Source organism: Centropristis striata, chromosome 14, assembly GCF_030273125.1.
Source record: "Centropristis striata isolate RG_2023a ecotype Rhode Island chromosome 14, C.striata_1.0, whole genome shotgun sequence".
NCBI lineage: Eukaryota > Metazoa > Chordata > Actinopteri > Perciformes > Serranidae > Centropristis > Centropristis striata.
The window spans coordinates 36583440-36597126 of record NC_081530.1 but is presented as its reverse complement, the minus strand read 5'-3'; the positions used below and the strand labels follow the sequence as shown (position 1 = coordinate 36597126).

At 35.7% G+C, this 13687-nt stretch overlaps 1 protein-coding gene across 1 annotated transcript in view; it reads left to right on the top strand.

The window, feature by feature from the left end:
* Positions 1–6755: 6755 nt before the first annotated feature.
* Positions 6756–13687, top strand: part of vps45 (vacuolar protein sorting 45 homolog) — a 10699-nt gene continuing 3767 nt past the window's right edge. The window contains exons 1-8 of the mRNA XM_059350623.1: positions 6756–7078; positions 7334–7468; positions 7869–7929; positions 8075–8154; positions 8921–8989; positions 11548–11685; positions 11787–11897; positions 13469–13603. Coding sequence (XP_059206606.1) covers positions 6986–7078; positions 7334–7468; positions 7869–7929; positions 8075–8154; positions 8921–8989; positions 11548–11685; positions 11787–11897; positions 13469–13603 — 822 coding nt within the window. The 5' untranslated portion in view covers positions 6756–6985. The remainder of the gene's footprint in view (positions 7079–7333; positions 7469–7868; positions 7930–8074; positions 8155–8920; positions 8990–11547; positions 11686–11786; positions 11898–13468; positions 13604–13687) is intronic.

Below are 13687 nucleotides of genomic sequence, written 5' to 3'. Positions count from 1 at the left end.
GAAAGTCTGAATTGATGCTTTGTCAGGTCTAAATGTGTGATTCTCATGAACATGATACAGCTCGTAGGAAACATCCAAGAGCATTGAATACATATTTTCTTTGACCCTTTATAACATATACAATCTAAAGCCACTGTTTAATATGAATTTATAATCTATTTAAAAAATGTTAAGGTATTTTCTGACATTTTTAGAGACACTGTGAGCAACAAAATTCATTACCATAACGCATTTTTAAATAAAAAAAAACAACAAAAGTTGTTTTTTTTCTTTGGCAAGCACTTAAATATGCTCAAGGGTAGCAGGTATCACCAACATGCATTTTATTAAAATATACACATATTTTAATTCAAACAATTCTATCATTACTGTAACATTTAACCATTTTTTCTCATCAATTTTCATTCAGATTTTGTTCTTTATACATTGTTAAAAACCATTATGTTTGATTATATTCTGTTAAATTATACATTTTTAAACAAATGTATATTTATAAAGTTTATTAAATATTTATTGTGTATAAGTGTTGGGAAACCATGACATTTTTATCATTATGGTAATGAATTTGTGAATCAAAAATATGTTTAAAAATATAGAAAATATTATTTTAACACAAAACAATGAATTGCGCCTCATTATGGCTATATTGTTCATTTATATAAAAGTGAAATATATTTAGTTTAATAGAGTATGTCCTTATAATCTACACAGACAGAACTCAGACTGGCCTCATGACAATCAACCAGCTGACAGATTAAATTTTTCCAGTGAAATAATCAGAAGATGAGTGAGTTAATGGGACACAGTCAGAGTGGTGTGGTTACCTTGGTTACCGTGGTTACGGTGGGTGTGTGGTGGTGTGTGTGGGGGCTGCAGCTGCTGACTGGTTCCACTGGGATGGGGACGACCTGGACTGCTGGGAGGTTTGGTTCCTCTTCCATGGGACTGACGGACGCCGTGGTCTCTTCTGCAGAGACACCAGACGAACTGACTCTGATTTCATCCTTCTGTTCATTTTATTTCTTTTGTGTCCAGAGAAAAGAAGTTCATGTTGAAAGTTTAAAAGTTAACACATTCAGGCCTCAAACGGCTGTAAAAACTGCCTGTAAACCTCTGATTGGTGATTTTAAAATCAGCCCCTAAAACCTGAAGTTTTTCTGTTAATTCAACACAAGTGTCAACTCTTCTACTAAATAATAGATTTTTATAGAAATGAAATTCAACAAGTATCTGAGAGCTTATAGCTGTTATATCTGAGCTCCTCCACTATAGTCGTCTTCACCATGATTTATAAGTTCTGGAAAAGTCCCATGATGCATTGGGACACTCCCACATGGATTCTCATTTTGGCTTTTTGGGTCTTTTTTTAGTCTTTTTGGGTCTTTTTTTAGTCATTTAGTGTCTTTTTTAGTCATTTTGTGTCTTTTTTTAAGTAATTTTGTATCTTTTGTGTCTTTTTTTAGTCATTTTGTGTCTTTTTAGTCCTTTAGTCCAACATAAAATGTGATTTTTAATCTTTTTTTTACTTTGAAGTAAAGAAAATAGGAGTTAAAAGAAGTTTTGTTTCATTTTGTTTTGATGTTTTGGTTATTATATTTCATATAAAAGACCCTGAGGGAGCCTCATGTGACACCAACCTTCATCTTCCTCCTCCTCCTCCTCCTCCTCCTCCTCCTCCTCCTCCTCCTCCTCGTCCCTGTCAGGTGAGTGAGGCCAGACCTCCTCCTGCTCCTCCTCTTCATCCATCAGCAGCTGAGCAGCTCCTCCTGCTGCACTCTGCACCTCCGTCATCCCTCCACCCGTCACTCAAAGCTCCACTTCATAAAACCAGGACAAACTGGAACAGGAAGCTGCAGAGGATATCAAAATAATGCACAGGAAGATCATTACACAATTTCAAAATAAAATGCAAAAGAACTTTAATTTGCTGGTTTGTTCCTCAAATATCTCAACAACTTCTATTTAGTTTACATTTATATTTTTAACTCTAATGATCCTAACTAACCCAACACTTTTCATACATTTACTGGAATATTTATTATTATTATTATTATTATTATTAAAAAAAAAAATTATGTATCGATTATTAAGACACAAAATAACCAAAAAAATACACAAAATGACAGAAAAAGACTAAATTACTTTAAACGGATACAAAATGATCAAAAAAAGACACAAAATTACAAAAAAAGACACAAAATAACCACAAAAAAACCTATCTTGCATACATTTTTAGTTCATATTTTTTTAATTATTTGTGCCATTATCAACTTGTTTTGATTGCTTATATTTCATTTCATTTGATTGATTTTATTGTTATTATTCTGTGTTTAATCTGTTTATAAAGCCCCTTTTATCGTATTTATTTCCAATGTAAAGCACTTTGAGCTGCATTTAGTGTTATGAAGGGGGCTTTATGAATGATGATTATTATTTTTTAAATAAAGGTTAAAAAAAAGAATAAAATAGTGCAGAAATTAAAATAAAGGGATAAAAATCACTTGTAAAATGAAATAATTTGTGGTAAACAGCCATTGCACAATGTATTAACAGTAATATTAAGAGAAATGCATTAAATATATATGTTTTAATATAAAACAACAATAATTAAAATATCTTTATAAACTGACAATATATTAAATGAATGTTAGTCATAATTATGACATGCTAAAGAGAAAAGTGATTTCTTGTTTAAATGACAATGAAAGCGTTTATAAATTAAGATGTTAAATAATAATCATGTTTTCAACCACATGCAGCCCAGAAATGTTGGTTTAAAACTTCTGTGATGGATTTATTTTTTCACCTTCAAACTACTGAAACATCATTTAGCCACCTAGCTAATATAGCACAGCTAACTTATTACGTTATTTTATTGTGAAATTAAAAACATTGTAGAGAGGCTTGATAATAAAAACATCCTCAAAGTAACTTGAAATAATGAGCTAAAAAGTCATAATTATGAGCTAAAAAGTCAAAATGATGAGATAAAAGTCATAATAATGACCTAAAAAGTCATAACTATGAGCTAAAAAGTCATAATTATGAGATAAAAGTCATAATAATGAGTTCAAAAGTCATAATTATGAGATTGAAATTCGTAATTATGAGATAAAAAGTCGTAATTATGAGATAGTCATAATTATGAGCTAAAAATTCAAAATTATGAGCTAAAAGTCATAATTATGAGCTAAAAAGTCGTAATTATGAGATAAAAAATAAAAATCTACTTTTTAAAGTCTAAATGATCATTTTAACCCTAACAAGAGACCTTTAACATGACTTTATTAATACATTTTCCATTAATGTTTGTATTATTATTCCGTATAAAGATGCTGCTAGCTCAAAGCTAGCTCTGTTCTTTTGAGTTTAATGGGAATCCAGCTTGACCTTTTACATAAATATTACTTAAATAACACAGTAGATATTAATTAACGTGGTTTAAAGTGATTCTGGCTGAGTTATTAATGTTTAAACAGAACAAGAAGCAGGTTTAGCTCTGGCAGGTTGCTAACAAGCTACAAGCTAATTGATGAAGCAGCTCTGCAGTGGGAGCTTCCTGCTAAAGATGGCGGACTTCTTTCTGACGCTCTGCGTGCTTTTCTGCTACTTGAGGTGTTGTGAACAAACTGGTCACCGTGTGTTTTCTGTCCCCCCCAACAAGCTAACAGCTAGCCTAGCAGCTACTCTCTGACTTCTCTAACTCTAATAACGGTTAAATAGAGCGGAGCGGACGTCTGCTTACCTTATACGGAGCTTTTATATGACAAATTAATATTTATTCTGCAGAAAAGCAACTTTTAAACGGTGTTTTCCTCTAAAAATAACAGTGAATCTTCACCAGCTGTGGAAGCTGTTGGAGCACACACCGTTTGGGGTCTATTTGCGCTGCCGACCGTATCCCTCCGCCACTATCTCCCCTCCTCCTGTTGTTACTGTGGACGGAGGCGGAGGGATATCTGCCACACTGACATTTACATTAGTAAACAACACCAAAATGTTAAATCTAAATAATAATAATTTAATTATCGATTATTACCTGGCTCATCTTTTATCAGTAACTTAACGGAGAATGTAAAAACACGACTCCGTCTCCATAGAAACGACACAAAACAAAGTGCAGTTGGCGGTGATTCGGCCCATGCTAACTGTGATTAGCATTGTGCTAACGTTGCACAACATTAAACTTTACATATTTACCGGATTAAACACGGTTGATAAACACTAAACCTGGTTCAGACTTTTGCATGGCAGCCTAAACAACATGGCTGCTCAGTTAAAGAGGAAGTCAACTCACATATTTAGGTGTTTTTTATGTTTATAAGCAGCTAAAGTGATCATTTAGCTGCCTGTTAGCATCGGCTAACGTTAGCAGCTTTGGCGGACACATTAAAGCTGCATCACTTCATTAAAGTTGATCTTAAAGTATTGATATTAACTATATTAACGTCTATATTAAAATGTACCTAAATAGTCTGTTTATTTACTAAAATATACATAAATAATCCGTTTATTTACTAAATATACATAAATAATACTTTATTTACTAAAATATACATAAATAATCCGTTCATTTACTAAATATACATAAATAATCTGTTTATTTACTAAATATACATAAATAATACTTTATTTACTAAAATATACATAAATAATCCGTTTATTTACTAAATATACATAAATAATCTGTTTATTTACTAAAGTATACCTAAATGATCTGTTTATTTACTAATAAATACATGAATAATAATAATAATCTACTAATATACTGAGGTTAGAGGTTATAGAAGACGGTCAGAAACATGTTTATTTACTAATAAACACATAAATAAACACATAAATAATAATAATCTACTAATATACTGAGGTTAGAGGTTATAGAAGACGGTCAGAAACATGTTGATTCATCTAAATAATCTGCTTATTTACTAATACACACATAAATAAATACATAAATAATATTAACGTCAACACTCCTTCATAATGATAACAACATAGACAATAATTCGACTTATTCACTAGTGATGTTTTTCACAAGTTAATCAGTTAATTAACTGTTAACCCTTTAATGAAAAACACAGGTCTAAAATGAGCCCCATTCATTTCCTTTATGTTATTTAATATAATGTTGTTATTTAATATAATATTGTTATTTAATATACTATTGTTATTGAATATAATATTGTTATTTAATGCTGCTATGTGTTTCTGTGCTCTATCTTTTGATATCAACTATTTTATGATTGAATATTCCAAGTATTCTTTAAATATCTTGTTATTCAACGATCATTATTTCCATTTTTCCTCTCATACTTTACGAAGAAAAAAAGGTTTTGTGTTATTACAAAGCTAACTCCTTATCTAACTTCTTGGCTAAGTTGCTTGCTAAACTAATTACTTAGCCAAGAAGTTAGCTAAGTAGTTAGCTTAGCAAGCTACTTAGCCAAGAAGTTAGCTAATTAGTTAGCTTAGCAAGCTACTTAGCTAAAAATGGATATGGGTCATTTTTGACCCATGTTGTGCATTAGAAGAGTAGTGACACAAAAAGGGATTTTATTAAAAAATGAATAAAGGAAAACATGAAATTAGGATGTATGATGATCAAAAACAAACTAATTGAGGAAAACCTGGAATACTGAATGATGAAAATAATTTATTGTAAAGATATAGAACATAAAAACTCTGTAGGGTCACTTTAGACCATGTTGAGCATCAAAGGGTTAAATATAGAGATAAACTAGCAGAATTCTGCTTCGGCTAGCTCCTTGTTAGCCGTCAGCTAACGAGAGTTAAAAAATAAGAAAATCTGCTCCAAATGAAAGACAATCATTAAATCAGCATTATAATAATTATAAACATGAACCTGTTTTATTTAAGACGTTTGTTTTAAAGGTGTTTATCGGCTGAAGTTTATGCCTCCTGTTGATGGAGAAATGCAAGTCACGCTAGTTAGCGTTAGCTACGTGCTAACAATAAGCTAGCATGCTAAGCAGAAAAGTGATTTCTTGTTTAAATGACAATGAAAGTGTTTAAAAATTAAGATGTTAAATAATAATCATGTTTTCAACCACATGCAGCCCAGAAATGTTGGTTTAAAACTTCTGTGATGGATTTATTTTTTTTCACCTTCAAACTACTGAAACATCATTTAGCGACTTAGCTAATATAGCACAGCTAACATTTATTTTATTGTGCAATTAAAAACATTGTAGAGAGGCTTGATAATATAAACATCGTCAAAGTAACTCGAAATAATGAGCTAAAAAGTCGTAATTATGAGCTAAAAAGTCGTAATTATGAGCTAAAAAGTCAAAATGATGAGATAAAAGTCATAATAGTGAGCTAAAAAGTCATAACTATGAGCTAAAAAGTCATAATTATGAGATAAAAAGTCATGGCCTTTTTATTGTTTTATACTGGGAGTCTGTTATTTAGTTTTTATTACTATTATTTACTTATTCTCTCCACTCTTTATTTTATTTTTTATTTATTCAGGTTAAAATAATTTTTCTGTAAATTTGCGACTCTTTTTTTAAACTTGATTTGCAGGTTTTTTTATTTTGTTTTTTTATTTATATATTTATTTATTTATTTATTTGCCCTACACTTTATTATATTTTTTATTTTCATGATATAATAGTATACGATCAATTTTCAGCTTTTTTTAACCAGTAATGGAAGTTTCTTATTTTGTTTATTTATTTATTCTCCCTACACTTATTTTGTATTATTTTTATTCAGTTTATAATAATAGTCAATTTACGTACGTTAGCTAATACGTCATGACGCAATGGCCGTGCATGTGACGTAGAGACGTAGCGACGTCGCTGTCCCGGAAGTGATCTCTCAGTCAGCCGTGTTGTTGTCGCAGCTCAGCTGATATTTCTGCTAAATCTGCCCTCAGACCGCAAACAGCTGCTGCTGCTGCTCTTATTAGTGTTTACTTGTTGTTGTTTAGTTGTTGTTTACTCTCTGCGTCGCCACCATGAACGTGACGCTGGCGGTGAAGCAATATATCTCTAAAATGATCGAGAGCAGCGGGCCGGGCATGAAAGTCCTTCTGATGGATAAAGAGACGGTCAGAAACTCTTATTTACCTTAATAATCTCTTTATTTACCTCAATAATCTCTTTATTTACCTCAATAATCTCTTTATTTACCTCAATAACATGTTTATTTACTAACAAACACATAAATAATAATAATCTACTAATACACTGAGGTTAGAGGTTATAGGAGACGGTCAGAAACTCTTTATTTACCTAAATAATCTACTTGTATACTGTTGTTTATGTTGTTTGTGTTGTTGTTGTTGTTGTTGTTGTTTGTGTAGACCAGTATAGTGAGCGTGGTGTACACTCAGTCTGAGATCCTCCAGAAGGAAGTTTACCTGTTTGAACGCATCGACTCTCAGAACAGAGACAACATGAAGCACCTGAAGGCCATCTGCTTCCTCAGACCCACCAAGGTACCTGTCTCTCTCTCACCTGTCTCTCTGTCTGTCTCTCACCTGTCTGTCTGTCTCTCACCTGTCTGTCTGTCTGTCTGTCTGTCTGTCTCTCACCTGTCTGTCTGTCTCTCACCTGTCTGTCTGTCTGTCTGTCTGTCTGTCTGTCTCTCACCTGTCTGTCTCTCACCTGTCTGTCTCTCACCTGTCTGTCTGTCTGTCTCTCACCTGTCTGTCTCTCACCTGTCTGTCTGTCTGTCTGTCTGTCTGTCTCTCACCTGTCTGTCTGTCTGTCTCTCACCTGTCCGTCTCTCACCTGTCTGTCTGTCTGTCTGTCTCTCACCTGTCTGTGTGATAATAACATTTTATAATAATGCTCATTTTAACAGTGTTTGTTTGTTTGTTTGTTTGTTTTGTGCAGGAGAATGTGGAACATCTGATCCAGGAGCTGCGGAGACCAAAGTACAGCGTCTACTTCATCTGTGAGACACGTTGACTCTCAGAGGACAAAGACAACCTGTCTGAGCTTTATAGATACATCTACTGTTCATTCATGCTCTAACTCTGTGTGTGTGTGTGTGTGTGTGTGTGTGTCTGTGTGTGTGTGTGTGTGTGTGTGTGTGTCAGACTTCAGTAACGTGATCAGTAAGAGTGAGATCAAAGCTCTGGCGGAGGCTGATGAACAGGAAGTGGTGGCTGAAGTCCAGGTGAGTCTCAGGTCCTGAAACAAAACCTCATCATCAGTCAATAAACAGTTAATAGGATGTAAATAACTGTTGATCCTCTGTAAATAACATGAAGCTTCTTAACCCTCCGACCACTTTAACTTACTCTCCTTTAGGCCCTTAAAGCTGAAAATATCCACCTCCAGTAAACTTCTGCCCTGCTCAAAACGACCAAATGTTTAAATGTTCTTTTTGGCATTTTAACCCTTCTAATACCAGTTTGATTGCACAATATTACTGATGTTTTTTTTAATGATATGTCAAAGATTAAGAACAAAATAGATTTTGATGCATATTTAGTTTTTGTGTCGTGTCAGATTTAAAATGTATTCAATTTTTGTGTTTTTACTTTGAAAATCAGTGACATCATGCAATCAAACTGTCAAATCAAACAATCAAATCAAATCAAGCACAAGTTGTTTAAGAGGTCTATGCAGAAAAAAAGTAAATATTAATATGTAAAGTTTTTATAGCATTTTTTTGGAAATTGATATTTTCAGCCTTAAGGGCCTGAAAGGGGAGTAAATGTGTCTACAGCGTATTATATTATAGACACATAAGTAAAAATTGAAAGTTGAATTTCAAAATATATCAAGAAAAAAAACCTTCTTCCCAAAATCATGTCATTTGCAGAATCACAGCCAAAAATATTACCAAAACAATAGTGAAAAATGACAAATATGGCTGCAAATGTCCCTGGTGGTCCCAGAGGGTTAAAGGTTGAATGTGTAACTTTTACTGTGTGCAGGAGTTCTACGGAGACTTCATCGCTGTGAATCCTCACCTGTTCTCCCTCAACCTGCAGGGAGTCGCCAGGGTGAGAATCACTTCACTCTCATTTAGATCAATGTGCTGATAACAGCCTCTATAGTCTCTCCACCGGGCTTCTGTCTATTGTTCTTCCGTGTTGTTTTTCCTTCGACTTCTCCTCCCAGAGTTTTGGTCACAAACACTAAAAAGGTATCAAATGGACCATCAAAATCAAAAGATCCCCCCAATGTAACCCTATGCTAGTTTTAAACACTAACTGACAAGTTTTAAACACTAACTGACTAGTTTTAAACACTAACTGACTAGTTTTAGACACTAACTGACGAGTTTTAGACACTAACTGACTAGTTTTAGACACTAACTGACGAGTTTTAGACACTAACTGACTAGTTTTAGACACTGACTAGTTTTAGACACTAACTGACTAGTTTTAGACACTGACTGACTAGTTTTAAACACTAACTGACTAGTTTTAGACACTAACTGACTAGTTTTAGACACTAACTGACTAGTTTTAGACACTAACTGACGAGTTTTAGACACTAACTGACTAGTTTTAGACACTGACTAGTTTTAGACACTAACTGACTAGTTTTAGACACTAACTGACTAGTTTTAGACACTGACTGACTAGTTTTAGACACAAACTGACAAGTTTTAGACACTAACTGACGAGTTTTAGACACTAACTGACAAGTTTTAGACACTAACTGACTAGTTTTAGACACTAACTGACTAGTTTTAGACACTGACTAGTTTTAGACACTAACTGACTAGTTTTAGACACTGACTAGTTTTAGACACTAACTGACGAGTTTTAGACACTAACTGACTAGTTTTAGACACTGACTAGTTTTAGACACTAACTGACTAGTTTTAGACACTGACTAGTTTTAGACACTAACTGACTAGTTTTAGACACTAACTGACTAGTTTTAGACACTAACTGACGAGTTTTAGACACTAACTGACTAGTTTTAGACACTAACTGACGAGTTTTAGACACTAACTGACTAGTTTTAGACACTGACTAGTTTTAGACACTAACTGACTAGTTTTAGACACTGACTAGTTTTAGACACTAACTGACTAGTTTTAGACACTAACTGACTAGTTTTAGACACTGACTGACTAGTTTTAGACACAAACTGACAAGTTTTAGACACTAACTGACGAGTTTTAGACACTAACTGACAAGTTTTAGACACTAACTGACTAGTTTTAGACACTAACTGACTAGTTTTAGACACTGACTAGTTTTAGACACTAACTGACGAGTTTTAGACACTAACTGACTAGTTTTAGACACTGACTAGTTTTAGACACTAACTGACTAGTTTTAGACACTGACTGACTAGTTTTAGACACTAACTGACTAGTTTTAGACACTAACTGACTAGTTTTAGACACTGACTGACTAGTTTTAGACACAAACTGACAAGTTTTAGACACTAACTGACGAGTTTTAGACACTAACTGACAAGTTTTAGACACTAACTGACTAGTTTTAGACACTGACTAGTTTTAGACACTAACTGACTAGTTTTAGACACTGACTAGTTTTAGACACTAACTGACGAGTTTTAGACACTGACTGACTAGTTTTAGACACTGACTAGTTTTAGACACTAACTGACGAGTTTTAGACACTAACTGACGAGTTTTAGACACTAACTGACTAGTTTTAGACACTGACTAGTTTTAGACACTAACTGACGAGTTTTAGACACTGACTGACTAGTTTTAGACACTAACTGACGAGTTTTAGACACTAACTGACTAGTTTTAGACACTAACTGACAAGTTTTAGACACTAACTGACGAGTTTTAGACACTAACTGACTAGTTTTAGACACTAACTGACGAGTTTTAGACACTAACTGACAAGTTTTAGACACTAACTGACGAGTTTTAGACACTAACTGATGAGTTTTAGACACAAACTGACAAGTTTTAGACACTAACTGACGAGTTTTAGACACAAACTGACAAGTTTTAGACACAAACTGACGAGTTTTAGACACTAACTGACTAGTTTTAGACACTAACTGACTAGTTTTAGACACTAACTGACGAGTTTTAGACACAAACTGACAAGTTTTAGACACTAACTGACGAGTTTTAGACACAAACTGACAAGTTTTAGACACTAACTGACGAGTTTTAGACACAAACTGACAAGTTTTAGACACTAACTGACGAGTTTTAGACACAAACTGACAAGTTTTAGACACTAACTGACGAGTTTTAGACACAAACTGACAAGTTTTAGACACAAACTGACGAGTTTTAGACACTAACTGACTAGTTTTAGACACTAACTGACTAGTTTTAGACACTAACTGACTAGTAAAGGAGTCTGGTGGATATTCTTTTTAAACCTACATGTTTAACAGCCTATTTGTTCTCTCGTATGAACACACACATGTTGAAAGCTTGATCTGTCACGTCCCTCAGCGACAGTCGAGATAATACGCTGTAAACTACTCGGCAGGGTCAATAATGTATGGCTGAGAGTGAAGACACTCAACAGTTCTTTAGATACTTTCTAGTTTTATATATTACCCATATAAATCTATGAATATGTGTGTGTCCGTGCGTCAGGGGCGGAGCTGGGAGCCCTCCATGTTGTCCCGGTGCACTCAGGGTTTGACCTCCGTCCTGCTGGCTCTGAAGAAATGTCCAATGATCCGCTACCAGCTGTCCTCCGACATGGCCAAGCGCCTCGGCGAGAGCGTCAAGGTTTCCACGGCAACACGCCCTCATCACACATATTATGCGCTAGTTTTAAAAACGTTAACGCCGAACTCTTAACGCGCTCTTGTTTTCTCTCCGTCCGACAGCAAATCATCACGAAGGAGTACGAGCTGTTCGACTTCAGGAAGACCGAGGTTCCTCCTCTGCTGCTGATCGTCGACCGCAGCGACGACGCCATCACGCCGCTGCTCAACCAGGTGACCAATCACAGTGAGCCGCAGCGTGACATCATCGGCCTTTAGACCCGGTCAGAGGTTAAAACGAGGAAGTCCTCCAGCTGTTAGTTCAGCTTCACTAGTACGACCCACAAACTGCAAACTGAACAGCTTTCAAATACTACGACGTGCTTCTGTTCTGTTCATGTCCTGATACACTCACATGGTTTTCTGTTGTTTTCTGTTGTGGTTCTGAGAGAACAACGCGCTGCAACATGACATACCCGCTTTACTACACAACACGTCCATTTTACTACTCAACACGTCCATTTTACTACTCTACACGTCCATTTTACTACTCAACACGTCCATTTTACTACTCTACACGTCCATTTTACTACTCAACACGTCCATTTTACTACTCTACACGTCCATTTTACTACACAACACGTCCATTTTACTACTCTACACGTCCATTTTACTACACAACACGTCCATTTTACTACTCTACACGTCCATTTTACTACACGACATGCCCACTTTGTCACAAGACATTCCTGCCTTACTACAGGACACGCTCATCCTACTACCATCATGCCAACTTTAAGACGAGACAATCCCACTTTTTCACCATCATGCCCGCTTTACTACAAGACACCTGTCTTACTAGATGACACGCCCATCATGTCCGCTTTATGACAAGACACACGATTTACTACTCCACATGCCCGCTTTACTACACAACATGCCCACTTTGTCACAAGACATCCCTGCTTTACTGCGCAACATTCTGCTTTACTACAGCACACCAGCCTTACTAGATCGTATGCCCGTTCTACTACCATCATGCCCGCTTTAAGACGAGACAATCCCGCTTCTTCACCATCATGCCCGCTTTACTACGACACACCCGTCTTACTAGGTGACACGCCCGCCATGTCCGCTTTATGACAAGACATGCGATTTACTACACGACACGACTGTTTACTATAAGACATGTCCATTTTACTACACATCATGCCCGCTTTACATCAAGACAAACCCACTTCATTACCATCATGTAATCTACAACAAAGTATGCCCACTTTACTACGACACACCTGCCTTACTAGTTCACATGCCCGTTCTACTACCATCATGCCCGCTTAATGACAAGACACATCTGATTTACTACACGACACGCCCACTTCTTGACAAGATATGCCTGCTTTGCTATGAAACGCCTGCCTTACTACATGACACACCCATCCTACTACCATCAAGACACATGATTTACTGCACAACATGCCCACTTTATTAGACAACATGCTTTTCATGCCACTTTATTACAAGACATGCCCGACTTATTACAATCATGCTCGCTTAACTACGACATGTCCGTTTTACTACACAACATGCCTGTTGTCCTACAAGACACACCCGCTTTACAGGAAGACAAACTTTCTTTTTCACCATCATGCCCACTTTACAACAAAGCATGCCCACTTCACTACCACACACCTGCCCAACTAGATCACACGCCCATCTTGCTACCAAGACACAAAAACATGCCCACTCTTCTACACATCGTGCCCGATATACTGATCCATTTCTGAATGTAAATTGTCCTGCAGTGGACGTACCAGGCGATGGTCCACGAGATGCTCGGCCTGAACAACAACAGGATCGATCTGTCCAGAGTCCCGGGGATCAGCAAAGACCTGAAGGAGGTGGTTCTGTCTGCAGAGAACGACGAGTTCTACGCCAACGTGAGTCTGAGGAACCGCTTCAGTTCAGTCTCAGAAGTTCTCATGGGTATTATTAGTTATTGAATAATAAATCTGTGTGTGTGT